General features: G+C 40.9%; 2 protein-coding genes across 2 annotated transcripts; one reads left to right on the forward strand and one right to left on the reverse strand.

The window, feature by feature from the left end:
• Positions 1-535: 535 nt before the first annotated feature.
• On the reverse strand, positions 536-13,681 carry LOC146644507 (transmembrane prolyl 4-hydroxylase-like). The gene is made up of 9 exons (XM_085394984.1): positions 12,942-13,681; positions 12,593-12,674; positions 8,778-8,974; positions 8,534-8,624; positions 7,444-7,606; positions 7,145-7,330; positions 6,750-6,840; positions 6,473-6,596; positions 536-1,975 (listed from the first exon to the last, which is right to left on the reverse strand). The coding sequence occupies exons 1-9, from the start codon at positions 13,308-13,310 to the stop codon at positions 1,767-1,769; spliced, it is 1,512 nt and encodes a 503-aa protein (XP_085251110.1). The 5' UTR covers positions 13,311-13,681; the 3' UTR covers positions 536-1,766.
• Positions 8,982-12,561, forward strand: LOC146644508 (secreted frizzled-related protein 5). Its single transcript, XM_085394986.1, has 4 exons — positions 8,982-10,999; positions 11,499-11,674; positions 11,757-11,843; positions 11,950-12,561. The coding sequence occupies exons 1-4, from the start codon at positions 10,473-10,475 to the stop codon at positions 12,267-12,269; spliced, it is 1,110 nt and encodes a 369-aa protein (XP_085251112.1). The 5' UTR covers positions 8,982-10,472; the 3' UTR covers positions 12,270-12,561.
• Positions 13,682-14,684: the final 1,003 nt, after the last annotated feature.

The following is a 14,684-nucleotide window of genomic DNA, read 5'->3' on the forward strand; positions in this document are numbered from 1 at the left end:
TCCTCCCGCCGTCAGCTGACGTGATTGGCTGAGGAGAGCCCAGTGCGGTGTGCACAGCATCAGCAGCACAGCATTACTACGGCATGTCATCCCGGCAGCGTGAGCCTGTGAGTCCTGAGTCAGGGCAACAGAACCCATATCCGTAGATGCGTCTTCACAAGCATTTGGAGATCCGCCACGACAGTGTAGAAAAACAAACAAACAAACGTAAAAATGTTTTAGGTGGTTCCGAGATCCAGCCGAGCTGTGCGTGTTTACAGCACGCCAGTCAAAACGCTAGAATTCTCAGGTGTGTGCACACTCAGAGGTAGCCTACGCATTTAGATTTCTCTAGAAATTCAGTTTTATGTAATCGCCTGCAGATTGTCGTTCACTGTCACTGTCAGAGGTATTTCTGCGTAGTTACGGATCTGCTTACCAAGATACAAATCTCAATACACCCCAAAGATAAATATAGATTCAGAGATTTGTTTTTAATTTATTTTTCACATTTAGAAATATGAGCTTTAATTCATGCGAGCAAAAATTTTAATGCATGACAACTTTGAATGAAGACTGAAGATTGCTGCCGTTTTAATAAGAGGCTTGTTGGTTTTCAGTTAGTTTCGATTGGAGTTTTCTGAGACACGTACAGCACCTGTCTGCCTACAATGTGAAACCTCCATCACCCAACGTCAGTAACGCATATGCGCTGACGTCATCAGCTGGTCATCCAAAGGGACTATTGCCGACAAGTTCCCCGTGTATATCACAACTACCTCATATTCAAGTCACAGACATAACTGTACATGTTGTTGGCGACATCTAGTGGCGATTCTTTATATAACATGATGTGAGCAGTTACACAACACCACTAATATTTTTGTACCACTGTTTTGTATACTGTATTTAATGACATATCAAATACAATAAAACACAGATCCACCGCAACATCAAACTTTTATAAATATGCATTCATTTAACTTAAATCACCAGACGGTGACAATAAATAACACTGAAATAAATAGTCTCAGACAATTAAACACGCTTTGAGTTGTGAGAATAAAAACACACAAGTTGAAATACTAGAAAATCTAATTTAAATTACTCCTGAAGGACTGGCCTTGTACAGCCAGTGTGACAAGTGATCATTCTATACAGTATACAAGATTCCTGCAATCACCTTATTAAATGACACATCATGACGAAAGCTCATTTTCACTGTAAGGAAAACTGATGAACAAAATAGACATACAAGAGTTCACAGGAATTTCCCTCGGTAACACATTCACTTATGTATACTGTGATGAATATGGCTTGTAACAAAAGGCTTGAATTCCATAACAATAAATGACATAGACCTGCAAGAGGAGGAGCAGCGTAGTAAGCCTAAAAGGAAGGGAGGTAAGCAGACTTCTCTCTTAATAAACATAACTGCATCTTTTCCTGTTCACACATGGACCCCATATATAATCTATTACTCTACATTTGTAAGGCTTGATTTTCATAAAGAATGGCATTGCCTCTGTTACATTTATTTGTACTTGTTAACTGTGCTATATAAATATGCCTCCATAACTGCAAATTAAGCTCCCTAGTAAAATTCACTAAACATGCAAGACAGAGATATGTGGTGCTGTTTTGTGCAATTTTTAATCTGACTACAACATCTGGCAATGTTAAAATAAACAAACAAAAAAAACATCTGTCAGAACTCACTGGCTGCAATGACGCAAAACTGACCTAATTTTAAAATTAGAATGACTTTTCTCAATAAAAACAGCCAGCTATAGATCCTGGTGGAGGTCGCTGTGTGAGAGAGACTGATAATCCATGCCTGATTTAGCTTGATGCCTTTGAGCAACTACTCTCTGGTAGCGGGCTTGTTGCTGGTAATCTGGGTTCACATTTATCCAGCTGTTGGCCACCCACTTCACTCCACGTCTGACCGGACAGTCGCCGTGAAGGGAATACTCATCTAACTCACCCATCCAACCTGTGGAAGCCAGGAGAGAAGCAGCATTTAAGAAGAAAAAAAAGTTTTAGCAGTTACTGGAGTCTTGAAAAATACCAACAACAAGTGTGACAAACATTTAGACGTACAACTGAATGATTTACAGATTTGATGTTTGCTGCACTGTGCTGACCATTTACCACAAGTTAAATATAATCAGGTTAAAAATAAAGTACACCCCCTTTCAATTCTAAGGTTTCACATATCAAGGCATTAAAAAGTCATTAAATGAAGTAAATACAACTTCAGGTGAAGAATGACACATTACACCGTGTCAGTATTTATTTGTTATTTTTAATAAATGTTAAGCCAAAATGAGATGCAGTGCACTTACTACTTCTATAGGAATTAAGATGATAAGTAGCAGCCGCAGCCCATTGCTGCTGAACAAATTCAGTTGATTAACCATTCATCAGCGAGTGTGAGAAACTCTATAAAAGCAGACGTTTTGGCAGTTTGCTGGTCTGGAGAATTCAGCTGTGTGTTAACAAAATGCCAAAGAAGAAAGACATCAGCAATGACAGGAAGACTTATGAAGCCATTTCCAAGACAATTTAAAGTCCATCGTTCTGCAGTTAAAAAAATATTATTCACAAGTGGAAAACATTTGGAACGGATATCAAAGCAATTTCACCCTTAGGTCAGACTCCACAGTAATTAGAAAAACCGCATGAACTACATCTCAGACTCTACAGACCTCAGCTACCATGTAAAATGCTAATGTTCATGACAGTACAATTAGAAAAAGATTGAATAAGTGTGGCTTGTTTGGAAGTGTTTCTTAAGAGAGATCCTCTATGTTATACAGTGGGGCAAAAAAGTATTTAGTCAGCCACCGATTGTGCAAGTTCCCCCACTTAAAATGATGACAGAGGTCAGTAATTTGCACCAGAGGTACACTTCAACTGTGAGAGACAGAATGTGGAAAAAAAAAATCCATGAATCCACATGGTAGGATTTGTAAAGAATTTATTCGTAAATTAGGGTGGAAAATAATAATAATAATAATAATAATAATAATGGATTGGATTTATATAGCGCTTTTCAAGGCACCCAAAGCGCTTTACAATGCCACTATTCATTCACTCTCACATTCACACACTGGTGGAGACAAGCTACGGTTGTAGCCACAGCTGCCCTGGGGCAGACTGACAGAAGCGAGGCTGCCATATCGCGCCATCGGCCCCTCTGGCAACACCAGTAGGCGGTAGGGTAAATTGTCTTGCCCAAGGACACAACGACCAGGACAGAGAGCCCAGGGATCGAACCGGCGACCTTCCGGTTACAGATACGCTTCCCAACCCCCTGAGCCACGGTCGCCCCTAAATAAGTATTTGGTCACCTCAAACAAGGAAAATCTCTGGCTCTCACAGACCTGTAACGTCTTCTGTAAGAAGCTTTTCTGTCCCCCACTCGTTACCTGTATGAATGGCACCTGTTTGAACTCATCATCTGTATAAAAGACACCTGTCCACAGCCTCAAACAGTCAGACTCCAAACTCCGCCATGGCCAAGACCAAAGAGCTTTCGAAGGACACCAGGAAAAGTATTGTAGACCTGCACCAGACTGGGAAGAGTGAATCTACAATAGGCAAGCAGCTTGGTGTGAAAAAATCAACTGTGGGAGCAATCATCAGAAAATGGAAGACATACAAGACCACTGATAATCTCCCTCGATCTGGGGCTCCACGCAAGATCTCATCCCGTGGGGTCAAAATGATCATGAGAACGGTGAGCAAAGATCCCAGAACCACACGGGGGGACCTGGTGAATGACCTGCAGAGAGCTGGGACCAAAGTAACAAAGGTCACCATCAGTAACACACTACAACGGCAGGGAATCAAATCCCGCAGTGCCAGACGTGTTCCGCTGCTGAAGCCAGTGCATGTCCAGGCCCGTCTGAAGTTTGCCAGAGAGCACATGGATGATACAGCAGAGGATTGGGAGAATGTCATGTGGTCAGATGAAACCAAAGTAGAACTTTTTGGTATAAACTCAACTCGTCGTGTTTGGAGGAAGAAGAATACTGAGTTGCATCCCAAGAACACCATACCTACTGTGAAGCATGGGGGTGGAAACATCATGCTATGGGGCTGTTTTTCTGCCAAGGGGACAGGACGACTGATTTGCATACTACCCTGCCCCAATTTTTCTATATAAGGAAACACATTTCCCTCCAGGTGACGCAGAGAAAGTGGAAACGATGATATGGCAGGAGAGAAGCCTGCATTTGTAGAGTAAAAATAAGGAGAAAGTCATTCTATAATAGTGTCTGAAGTTCAAGGAGGAAACCAGAAAAGGAACAGGTTTCTGAAGTATTTCCACAGGAGTGACAATTGTTCAAATAAATAGATGAATAGCGACACTCAGGCTGAAATAACAGGAGTGCTGAATATGATTTGCCCCGAGACAGACACCGTGGTTCAAGTAAAAAAACAAAAACAAACAAACTTTGGGATCAAAAGTGATATGAACAAGACGACACGAAAAAAGAAAAACAGGTGGAGGCCAAGGTCCATATAGCCTAATCTACTGTCTACACGTTAGAAACTCAATGCAATAAAAAAGAAAGAAAAAGAATCCAGATTCCATAACAATTTTGAGTATTCTGATTACTTACGGTAGTTTTAACACCGTAAATATTAACTGAAAAGCAACAATTTTTATCATTATTTTTAGTAGTAGCATTCAGTTCAAAGATTTTTTTAATTGGCAAGGCAGCCAGGATGTGATTTGTTCATACACATGGCCAGAAGGACTTCTAAATTTGTTCCTAAAGAACAAATTCAGGTACGAAACTATTGATCAATTACAGATTTTTCTGTTTGTTCATAAGCACTGATAGTAAATTAGGGCCAATGATCCCAACACCGCAGCAAATCAACAACAGAATGGTTGAAAAAGAAATAAGTAAAGGTGCTGCTATGGCCCAGTTAAAGAACAGACCTCAACCTGACTGAGATGTTGTGGCAGAAACTCAAGAGGGCTGTGCATGAATGGATAACTGCAAACCTCAAATAAATGAAGCAAAGCTGTAAAGATGCACGAGCCAAAATATCTTCCATAGAGACATATGAAGTCACAGACTCGTACAGAAAACACTGACCTCAAGTGACTGCTTCTAAAGATGGTTATACAAGCCATTTAATCATGGGGTATATGTTTTTCATACACTGACTCTGCTGTTTGGCTTAGTGCTTTTAAAAAATAATGACTGTGTAAAATGTCGTGTGATCATGTTCATCTGAGGTTGCAGTTACCTGACTGAAGATTGTGGACTGATATGGAAAACCTTAGAATTGAAAGAGGACACATTTTCCTTTTACCAGTGTGGAGATACAGAAATTCTTTTATTGCTGCCATATAATCTGCATCATTATAACTGCATTAATAACATTCTTTACAGCATTAGTTCACCTAATAATATTTCTCACAGTCTTGATACTGCATTACAGTTGTTTATTGAAGATGTCCATTTGAGGATCCTTCCGTTATGTTAACCTTTATTAAAAGTACGGTTAGAAGTATTTTATACACATTGCCTATCTGTGCCTATTTTGAGTTGATGTTCAGTTCATTAAGGGTTTTAAGCTTCACTGGCGTGACTGTCCAGGTGATCCATGCTGAGGGAAACTAGAACATAGAAGGATAACTGCAATGCATGCTTACAGTACATATAATACATATAATCTAGGAATAGGCCTGAGCAGAGGCCCAAATGTTTCCAGCTTCTTGTTGCAAACCTGTTGCATTTTATTCTACTTGGTAACAGATGAGCAGAGTCAAGAATTAGCCTCAGAGACCCTGAGGGCTTAAGATTATTACCTTGTATGGAAGGTGTTATCAAAATGAGAAGTTCTATGTCTGTTTATAGCTATTAAAGATGTACAGAGATGTACGATTAACTGTGACTAAGGTCTGGAACCTATTTTAATCTGTCATTGACGGCATGGGGGGGCGTGTACCCCACTGCTTTATAAGTGTCCACAACACGTATTTTGGTCAGAAGACATATGTTGATGTTTTCTCCTGGCTGTTAATAAACTCAACGTTTGATTGCACTTTTCTGGGGCCTCTGTGGTTTGTGACACTGCTCTACATTGATCGATTTCGCGACACCAGGACTTTTTTTTAATCATACAATATGTTGTTAAGTTATCGAGATGTTTTCATTGCTGAACCCCTGCTTTTAAACCTAGTTATTTGTGTCATGGATGTGGCGAGCTCTGAGGTTACATGAATACTAATGTCACACTGAATGATTTGTGATCCTGTTCTTCAAATGATTCAGTAGTAAATGAGCTTTTGTGCTTTACAAAGAATTTTCCTGCCACTCATTCAGATGTACAGAGATTATTTTGTCACAATTCAATAAGACTGAAATAAAACTATTAAATAGCAGACAGACAAAATTAGCATACTGGACTGCTTACTGGCTTTGTGTGTGCAATAAATATAGCTAAAATCTTCTATTCTTACCTCTACCATCAGAGAGATGGTTGTACCACAGGAGAACTGTCCCAGCAGTAGGTTTAATTCTCAGATTCCCTCTGCTACACGTCTCCTGGGTGTCTGTTAAATCAACTCCATCCTGGACAAGTGCCTAGGACATGAGAAAAAAAACTGTAAACAGCTTTTGTCTAATAAGTCTAGTAAGTGTCAGATTTCTTTCCATGGCTCATCATCTCTCTGAATTATCATATGTAGGTTTTAAACACAGTGGAAAAAGTAAGGTACAATATGAAGGGACACTCACCTGCTCCTCATAGGTGCGATTGTCTGCCACAGGAAAGGTGGATTCACCACCTTCTTCTACAGAGGTGAGGTAGAATAAAACTGTAAGATACCTGGAATAAAATAAGAAAGGAAGCAATAAATGGAGATGCAAAAAATGGGGCAAAAAAAGGGGTTTCCTCCCTATGAAAGGGGACATTGTTCTGTTACACAAATACAATTAAAGTGTCTGACAACAACCTGTTAACTCATTCACTGCCATTGACGTCTATAGCCGTCAATTGCAGTGAATGAGTCAATGGGTTTAACTCATTCACTGCCAATGGCTGGCAGTGAATGAGTTAATAAAAGTGAATTTTAAAAGTACTTTCTAAAAAAAAAAAAGTTACATTATATTACAACAGAAGAGATGCATACCGGCAAGGGACCTCGGTGAGAGCAGATGTGTTTCCTGCCAATCGTGTATGCGCACAAGTTGTCTCTGAGTTGGAAGGGCTGCTGTCATAGTGTGAATTACTAAAGTCTCCATGTTCATAGCGAATGACCTGCAGTGGTTCGCTCAATTCAACTAATGCAGAGAGCAGACGTGTCAGACTGGTTACTCTGTGTAAAAGTAAAAGAAAAATTTAAAAAACAATAACACATCGTAAGACTTCAGATACAGGAGTGTGAATGAATAACGCCACAATAAAGCGCGCGTGTGTGTGGATAGTGACCTGTTCCTGAGTGTGCGCAGCACACGGTGAGATCCTGGGCCTTGGAAAAGCCAGGTATGCTTGCTCCTTTGTTTGAACTGACTATGAAGCTTCCCACTTTTCTCTTGTCCTGGATGCTGGGATACATCATAAACATGCCTAAAATCCCCCAATGTCAGCATCCCTGCCAGACATACACATAAGTAAGAAGAAACCAGTCTTTCAGTTAAGCAGTGTCATGATTTCAGTTTCAGTATGATTTATGTTTGAATTCTACTAGAGGAAACGGTAAACTATAACAGCCTCCATTCTTTCTTTTCTTCAATTCCTTTTGCCTCTATCTGTAAAAATATGCTTTTACTCTCAGCAAAAATGATTGTCTGGTCCCCATCAGTTCCCCTGGGAGACAGTGTCCCAGCCACAACAATAGCTCCAGGGTGCCAGAGGAGAGATGGCCAGGGAAGGGGGGTGGGTTGGTAAACCAAAAAGTGTGGAGGAGGGAGATGGGGGGATACAGGGTATCCGGGGGAAAATTAAGAAAAGGGGTTGGAGAATAATTGGTTTTTAATGAGATGGGACGAGGCACATCCGGACTGGGACGTGTAGAACGCCTGGCACAATGCTATCAGGTCAAAAGGGTGTCACTCTTCTTCCTGCCTTGCCACTCACAGACTCGCACGCAATCACAGCCACCAGTGAGCAGTTAACTCCATTCTTACCAGTACACAGCCACTGCAGAAGCACTCACACACAACTGAAGGAGACTAGCCTAGTATTTACACACTTGAATTTGACCTGCACTTATTTACTGAGTATGTGACAAGTTTGCTGAAAGCAGGTGGAGACCAATTGCGACTAGCTAAAAAAAAAGAATAGCATGTTTTGACATTAAGTATTTTAGGGACACAGGTTTCGAAAAGCCCAATCAGAATTGAAATTTTTTTTTTTTTCAAATAACAAAGGTACAACATGGTGGAATAAACAGGAATCGATTAGGTTATAAACAGTATCTTCCAAATTAATTTTAGTTACATCTTCATCCAATTATGCTTTTCTAAATAGAGTCACTCAGGACAGAAGAGATGCATGTTTGAACTACATGAGCACGGACCTGTTGGGCAGGATTCCAGACCGGTCAGTATCTGCCGTAGATTGTCGGGACTCAACCAAGTTCCATCTTGAGAATGTGAATGACTCACAATCTAGAGGAAAGACCAGAGTGTTTTTCTGATCTCAGCAGAAAGCAAAACATGTTCTGACAGTTCATCTAATTTTACATTACATAGAAAATGACTTTTTCTGGAAATCAATTTTCCTCCTGCAACTGCAGATGCATAATGTTTCTCTCTCATCACCTCCTGCTTCTGAAGCAGCCCATCTTGGTTCAGGTCCAATAGGCTGAAGACCTCTTCTGTGCTGAGTGAAAGCAGGGGCTGGTTTGACTCCTCTTGTTCCTGGCTGGATGCTGTTGCCTGGCTGTCCATTAAGCCCTTGAGCTGAGCCAGCTGCACCACCACACGGCACTCCTCCTCAGACAGGAAGCCAGGGATCTCTGACAGGAACATAAAGACAGTAGTAGCAGATGTTATGATCCATTGGAGCCTTTGGCACATGTGACTCCATACTGCATGAAATACCAATTTATTTCACATTATCTAATACACAAAGCCATGTGACTGTCCATTACAAACTTTATGGGAAATCTAAAATTTCCCAGCTTACAGAATGAGAATAATGTAAGCTTCTCCCCAGTCCTCACTTCCATATAGACAATTAGAATAAATCATACATATTCCTCTTTTTTAAGTTCATTTTTTATATTATTTTACACCTTTTATTTTGACTCTTTGAATCTTATGTCTCTAATGATGTGTGAGTTCATTCTACATTAGGGTGATGCCAACTTTAACAACAAACTGCCTTACAGTATTTAAAATGGATGTTTTTCAACAACAAAAGGAGGTTCCTACTTCTCCTCTTTGGCTCCTAAATATTTCTTTCAGCAAGTCTACCTGTGTTTTCCCCCAAAATATGTTACACCGACAAAAAACTAAGTATTCTTAAATTAGATACAATATAAAGGCAAACATTACAAACGTGATTTCCTATAATTCATCCATGCCTTCAGTCATTTTCCATCCTAATAAAAGGCTTCCGGCAGGTCTGGCGCTTGTACAGTAGGGGCCTTGTTTGTCACCCGTGCCTTTTACACTGCACCCTTGGTTAACCCCCAGTCCAGTCAAGCCTCATTAATTGTGACAACTGATATGAATGAAGGGGGACTGAGCCTTCCTCTTCTCCCTCCCACCGCTGTCTCTCTTTCTCCCCCGGAAAGGAAGTGACCTGCTTGTCTGAACAGGAATCAGGCCACGGCTGCACAGCAGGACAACGCCAATTTTATTTGCATCCTGCGCAAATGTTTAAACAAAATGCAAAAGCATGCACTTTACTATCTGCACATGGGTCTCAGATGTTCTCTCGTTTCAGAATAATATCTGATGAACTTCTCTTGAACATTTCTTTGTGGAAAGTTACCCCCTCCTGTGGGCAGTAACAATCTCTTTACTATTAAGAACAATATCGGTTTCTAATGAGAAAGAAGTATTTATAATTTAAAAAAAAGATGCATAAATAATGCATAAACAAAGACAACAGAGGGAAACAAGGTAGTTAAGTGTGGGTTGACCGAAAATGTGGGTTGGAAAGAAGTGACGAGTTTCACTACTATCAGGGTCTGCATCTGCCTTAATGTATGCAAATGCCAAATGATTAACCTGGCTCTACAATACACATTTATATCTGCTGATCCATGTAAGTGCATCCATGTTTCTCTTTTAATATGCACTCTTCTCCTTTTCCTAATTCTCTACACCACCCCTTACCCCCTTCCTGTGCAGATCTGCTCACCACCCACTATAAATACACCTATTTGGCCATCCTCTCCATCACTTTCACACAGCGATCATCGATTACTCAAAAGAGACACTTGAGGATTTCTTCTACTTTTTGCCTTCTGAGCAGAAGAGCTCTGTCCTCATTAAATATCCAGAATGTCCTCCCATTCATCCTCCCTGCTATTCATCCTTCTGCTTGCTGGGCCTATTAATCTGTTAGCGGTGAGTCCCGGGAGAGTAAGTACAGGGATGGAGGAACAAGTGAGGACAGAGGGTAAGGTTGGATCTGGGGTAAAGAACAAGGGACACAGGGCAAGTATTGTGGACAACAGTGAAACTGGATTTGGAGATACCAGTGTTTCTAAACCAAGAGTTTTTCCAGGAGGGGATAGCGAAGTTCTAGGAGAGCCTGGTATTAGTAACTTCAAGTCCACACTTTCTATCAGCGAAGACGAACTATGGGAACCCAGCAGCTCCTCTCGCTGTGTCTCTATCCCATCAGGCATGGCCCTGTGCCAAAATATTGGCTATAACACCATGAGGATGCCCAACCTGCTGGGCCACGAGACTCCTGCTGAGGCTGTGCAGCAGAGCGCCAGCTGGTTGCCACTCCTTGCCAGAGAGTGCCACCCTGATGCCCGCATCTTCCTCTGCTCTCTCTTTGCTCCCATCTGTCTTGACAGGTAAGTTGTTATGTATCTTTTGTACTAGAATTTTTTTCATATTAATCTGACTTTTTATAGGAACCGTTATATCCCATGTTTTTGTTTAGAAATGGAGTGGATAGTGTAATACTGGAGGAGTCATAATTGCTGAAAGCACAAGATAACCACAAGTAGCTACAGACTTATTAACAGAAAAAAAATTCCAAAATGCTAGGTTAATGAAAATGTTGTTTAGGAGCACAGTCATCAAGGGATAACGCTTTTGACAACTATGCAAACTGTGCAGCAGTCTCAGCGGGAAAGCCCTGATTTCACAGAGAATCCAGGCCACCAGAAAAACCCTAAATCTCCTCTTTATCACATTAGCAGTCTGTGTGCAGTCTAGGTGTGAGGAACAAAAAAACAAGGACCAAATCTCTTTTAATCAAGTGTTGTGTTGTCCAGCACTGTGGTATTGATTTCAACCCATCATCTACTAATTGCTGCCCATCTTCCCTCTCCATCTCTTCTTCATCAGATTTATCTCACCCTGCAGAAGCTTGTGTGAATCCGTACAGGACAGCTGTGCACCGATCATGAGTTGCTATGGCTACCCATGGCCCGAAATTCTGCGGTGCGACCAGTATCCCGCGGACCATCTCATGTGTATCTCGTCCATCACTAACACCACCGCTGACACAGCAGGGCGTAGAGGTGAGAAACTGGCTACGCAGACACACCTGCTGACGCTGACTTTACTCAACAAGTGATTCAATTAGTGGTTTAACTATTTCAGCACCACAGGCGAGCTGTCGGGACTGTGAGCTGGAAGAGGCCTCCTCATCAAATGATTTACTTGAGACTTTTTGTAGGAGTGATTTTGGTGAGTTTCAATAAATATTTTTTGATTTTATAATTATCACACACATGTAAGGTTTGATAAACAGTAAATGTGACTAAGGACTTGTGCTTATCTGCCATCTTCCCAGTCGTGAAACTACGACTGACAAGGCTCAAATACAGCCCAGTCAGTCTATCTCTGTTCTCACTGGCTAGTAAACTGGACGTCCTGAAGCAGGGACCCTTGCTAGGTGGTCAGCTGCGCTCGCGCATCGAGCTGTGGCTGGAAAGAGATGCCACCTGCGTGAGGAACATGACACGCCAACACCCACGAGGCGGCACCTTTCTTGTGACAGGAACAGTGCACGGGGAGCGCCTGGTGGTCAACAAAGCTTTCACCTGGCAGAAACAAGACAAGAACCTGACGGCAGCTGCACGCAAGTGGAAACAATATCGATGCAGAAACTAGGATTATATGTTTAGGTAGAAAAAGTCGAACTGAAACAAGCACTAAACAGCTGTGGTTAGGGGATAATGTTTAATCATAAGCCTGTAAATAAACCTTTTCTTGTTTCATTTGTTGTTTTGTTGGGCTTTTTTCCAAATCATATCCAAACTATTGGTTGAGGAAAAGTTACCAGACAGTAAGATGGTCACAACTACAGTGCTCAATCAATATCAGCACCGTGCCAGTCAGGCAGAGTAGTTCAAAGAAATAAAAGATGTTAAATAGAAAATTTAGAGAGTTTTTTTTAAGTTTCTTTATACCTGGTCTTTATTTGCAAGGCTTACCAAACAGCAATGGTTTCAGACTAAGCGTCTTCATTTCATGTGTTTTGTCTGGGACAAGAGACACCCTCTGAACATGTCCAACCTGCAGACGCACAAAACACATAATCAGAATCAGCTTTATTGGCCAAGTATACAATGGCTAACACATACAATGGTTTTTGCTATAGCACTTCCATGTCACACCAATTACTTTACATGTTTAAATACTTCAGGTTGGTCAAATGTAGTTGAAACTGTTTTAACTAGAAAGAAATGCTGACTTAACTTTACAGGAAGTAATGTATATGGGAGCAATAACCTTTGAGTCGAAATGTCAAACTATCATACCGATACAGTCCCCGTTTCTTACCCGTATTCCCTCAATGCGAGGGAGACTGAAGCTTTGACTGTAATCCTCCACATGCAGCTCTCTGGAGGACGGGGCAGGATGGGGTAGACTCTTCCCATTATCGCTGTCAGCAGCTGAGGACCCTCCGTCTCCACTCACAAGATCCCCAGGCCCGTTGTTGTAGTGCACGTAGAGCAGCAGGGCGATAACATTTAGGATGTAAACATGAAAGAAGACCATGACCACGACGAAATAAGCCCGAGAGCAGACATTACTCCTCTGGATGTGTAGACGAGTGGAGCGAAACGGGGAATTGAAAGGTAAAGATGAAGGTTCGTCATTGTCGTCAAATTCGTTCTGCTCTTTTAGATATTCCTGAGCGGCTTCCATGTTGTTATTATAATTATTATTGCACCAACTGAAAGCTGGATATAAATATGGATAACTATTGGGTAAAGTTATAGCAAAAGTCAAAAGGTTTGGTTTGTCAGATGGCTCGACGTTAGTAAACCTCAACTAGCTAGCTACCTATGTAGCAAACTCGGCGGAAAACCTCTGACCGTTTCGAGAAAAATAAACCTTGTCGTCTCTGCCGCTTTCAGTCAAAGAAGTCAGACAGCTTCGCGCAAAAAAGTAGGTATGCCCACAGCCGTGTACTTTGTTTAATATATAATTCATCATTAACTGACGTAAACCTAATCCCCCTTTAGCTAACAGATGCGCTGCCCCTGACAACCTGCCTAACAACAGGACGGACAAGCCAAAGAGTCACGATGGAGCAGGTCGTCGTTTCGGAAGTCTTGGTAAATCCATAGCGGCCTCTAATGGCGCACAGCCGAACAAAAAGAGCTTGTATTTAATTATTCGTTTTAAATGATTTTCGACTTTTCTCTAAGCTTTGCTGAACTACTTTGGTGCCCGTGATTTTACTTCTTCAGGCTCCACGCAGTTGACCGTCTGAGAGGTTTAGAGAGGAACTGCCTGGTGCAACAACTCTTAGCCTCCTAAGACCCGAACTTATCCACGACATGCATTTTTAATTTCTCTTTGATATTTGGGCATATTGGGGCCCGATGAATGTAAAAACAAAGAATTACCAGATTTTTTTTTTACCTTATTTTTGTTTTTAAGAAAAATGAGAGCCACAAATGACAATATTCATTTAAAATTTTGATAACAGTAGCAGTATAATGTCCTCGTAAGTGGATATCAGGCCCATGTAGAGCAAAATTGAGTATTTTGGTCTAAATAACCCAAAATGTGATGTCCACATATGTGGACCGCAGGTCCTAGGAGGTTAAAGAGTGACTGCAGTAATTTTGTTAAGTTTAATACTGCCCCGTTTACGTTTTATTATCCTAAAAGCTGTAAAATGTTAATATGTAGTAGTCAAATCAGCATTCTGGGAGAAAACAAAGTGTTCCCTCTAAAGTGTATCTGAAGTAAGCTAAAATTTACTCTTCAGGTTATTTGTGTCAAACTCCTGGTAAAGTGTCTTGCTAAACAACAACCACATTTGTTGGACAGTTATTTTAAGATAAGAGATAAGATAAGATAGAACTTTATTAATCCCTCGGGTGGGTTCCTCTGGGAAATTCGACTTCCAAAAAAAGCACAGCAACGACCAAAGTTACAGTTACAGAACTGTTATATATATATATATATATACACACACACACACACACACACACATATATAAATACAGAGACAAATATAAATAAAATATACAAAGGGGATAAATAGAATAAATAGGAATAAAAAATA

Source organism: Rhamphochromis longiceps, linkage group LG20 (genome assembly GCF_057381845.1).
Source record: "Rhamphochromis longiceps isolate RC_006_pf linkage group LG20, R_longiceps_female_GT1.1, whole genome shotgun sequence".
NCBI classification, from domain to species: Eukaryota; Metazoa; Chordata; class Actinopteri; order Cichliformes; family Cichlidae; genus Rhamphochromis; species Rhamphochromis longiceps.

Coding starts and splice junctions, on each gene's coding strand:
- LOC146644508 (XM_085394986.1), top strand. CDS start 10,473: ATGTCCTCCCATTCATCCTCCCTGCTATTCATCCTTCTGCTTGCTGGG. Junction 11,000..11,498: donor GCTCCCATCTGTCTTGACAG/GTAAGTTGTTAT, acceptor CTTCTTCATCAG/ATTTATCTCACCCTGCAGAA. Junction 11,675..11,756: donor TGACACAGCAGGGCGTAGAG/GTGAGAAACTGG, acceptor TAACTATTTCAG/CACCACAGGCGAGCTGTCGG.
- LOC146644507 (XM_085394984.1), bottom strand. CDS start 13,310: ATGGAAGCCGCTCAGGAATATCTAAAAGAGCAGAACGAATTTGACGAC. Junction 8,975..12,592: donor TCTGAAACCATTGCTGTTTG/GTAAGCCTTGCA, acceptor TGTTCCTGTCAG/AGATCCCTGGCTTCCTGTCT. Junction 7,331..7,443: donor CTGCGCACACTCAGGAACAG/GTCACTATCCAC, acceptor ACTTTTACACAG/AGTAACCAGTCTGACACGTC.